We start from the raw sequence: 1,044 nt of genomic DNA on the forward strand, positions 1-1,044 counted from the left end.
TGTTCTTCTTCAGCCGCCAGAAGAGGATGCCGTAGCGACCCAGGCGGCCCGCTCGGCATCTGGCCGCCTGGGTCGCTATGGCGATTGTTACGCCACTGCCCGGCACCAATAATGATGCGTGGCTTCACAGATCTTCAGAGCGGCCAGTGAGCCCTGAAACTCGAGGTGCTCCAGACAAGAGATGAGCTTGTTGGTCTTCCGCTGCTCCTTTAAGCATCCAGTTATAGGCTGGGGGGAGGGGAGGTGACCTATCGTTATTGCATAACTGCACTAGAGATCAGTCAGGTCACCGGGTGTAAATCTGAGGACCGGCTGGGCAGAATCGTAAACCCTCAGGCAAGTGAACTGGCTCCCATCTCTGGCTTCAGCTTGGAACGGACCGCAGTGTTCCCAATTTTGGCACTTCCGATAGCAGTGACCCCTAGGCTAGGTCCCGGGTGGGGGAGGGGCTCGGGCTGGTCCTTACCTGCGCTCGCTGGCCTCTGAGGTAGCCCCGGAGATACCGTGTTCCTCTGCATATTGGACGGCTGTGGAGACAGGAGTCGCGGGTCTGTGAGCGATGCCGTCATCAGGGACTGCGTGACCAGAGAGCCGGCCTGGTTGCTGAACTGCAGTGCGTTCTGATTGCTCACCGGCACCGTCACCGGCATGGCGAAGTTGGGGGCTGGAACTGCAGACTGAACACAACAGAGCCGTGAGATCACAACAGGTGCATCATACGTGTGCGACATACATACATACATACAAGAGAACGCTGGAACGGCTCGCGGGTTTTTGGGGATATATTGAGAGACATTTCTCGGGAATCGTCAGCGACTGAAAACAAAAGCAGCGGTTGAAAAGTGCGAGGCGTTCGCATGACAACCGCCGCGGGCGCGCGTTCGCCGAACGTTAACACGTTCACCAATTAACACTCGGCTCCGCCGAACGTTCCCGCGGTTGATAACGAGCTGCGGAGGGGGGAACCGAACGTTTGATTCACGGTTCCCAGTGGTGGCCCCCCCCCCCCAATTTTAAAGGGGACCTTGTACGGACCGCACCTAT

At 57.8% G+C, this 1,044-nt stretch overlaps 1 protein-coding gene across 1 annotated transcript in view; it reads right to left on the reverse strand.

Annotated features, from left to right (window-relative positions):
• Positions 1 to 1,044, reverse strand: part of LOC108802199 (myocyte-specific enhancer factor 2D homolog) — a 37,267-nt gene that overhangs the window by 22,238 nt on the left and 13,985 nt on the right. The window contains 1 exon segment of the mRNA XM_018574066.1: positions 464 to 763. Within this exon segment, the coding sequence (XP_018429568.1) occupies positions 464 to 763 (300 nt within the window).

Source organism: Nanorana parkeri, unplaced genomic scaffold, assembly GCF_000935625.1.
Source record: "Nanorana parkeri isolate BGI_ZX_2015 unplaced genomic scaffold, ASM93562v1 scaffold2710, whole genome shotgun sequence".
In the NCBI taxonomy this organism is placed as follows: Eukaryota; Metazoa; Chordata; class Amphibia; order Anura; family Dicroglossidae; genus Nanorana; species Nanorana parkeri.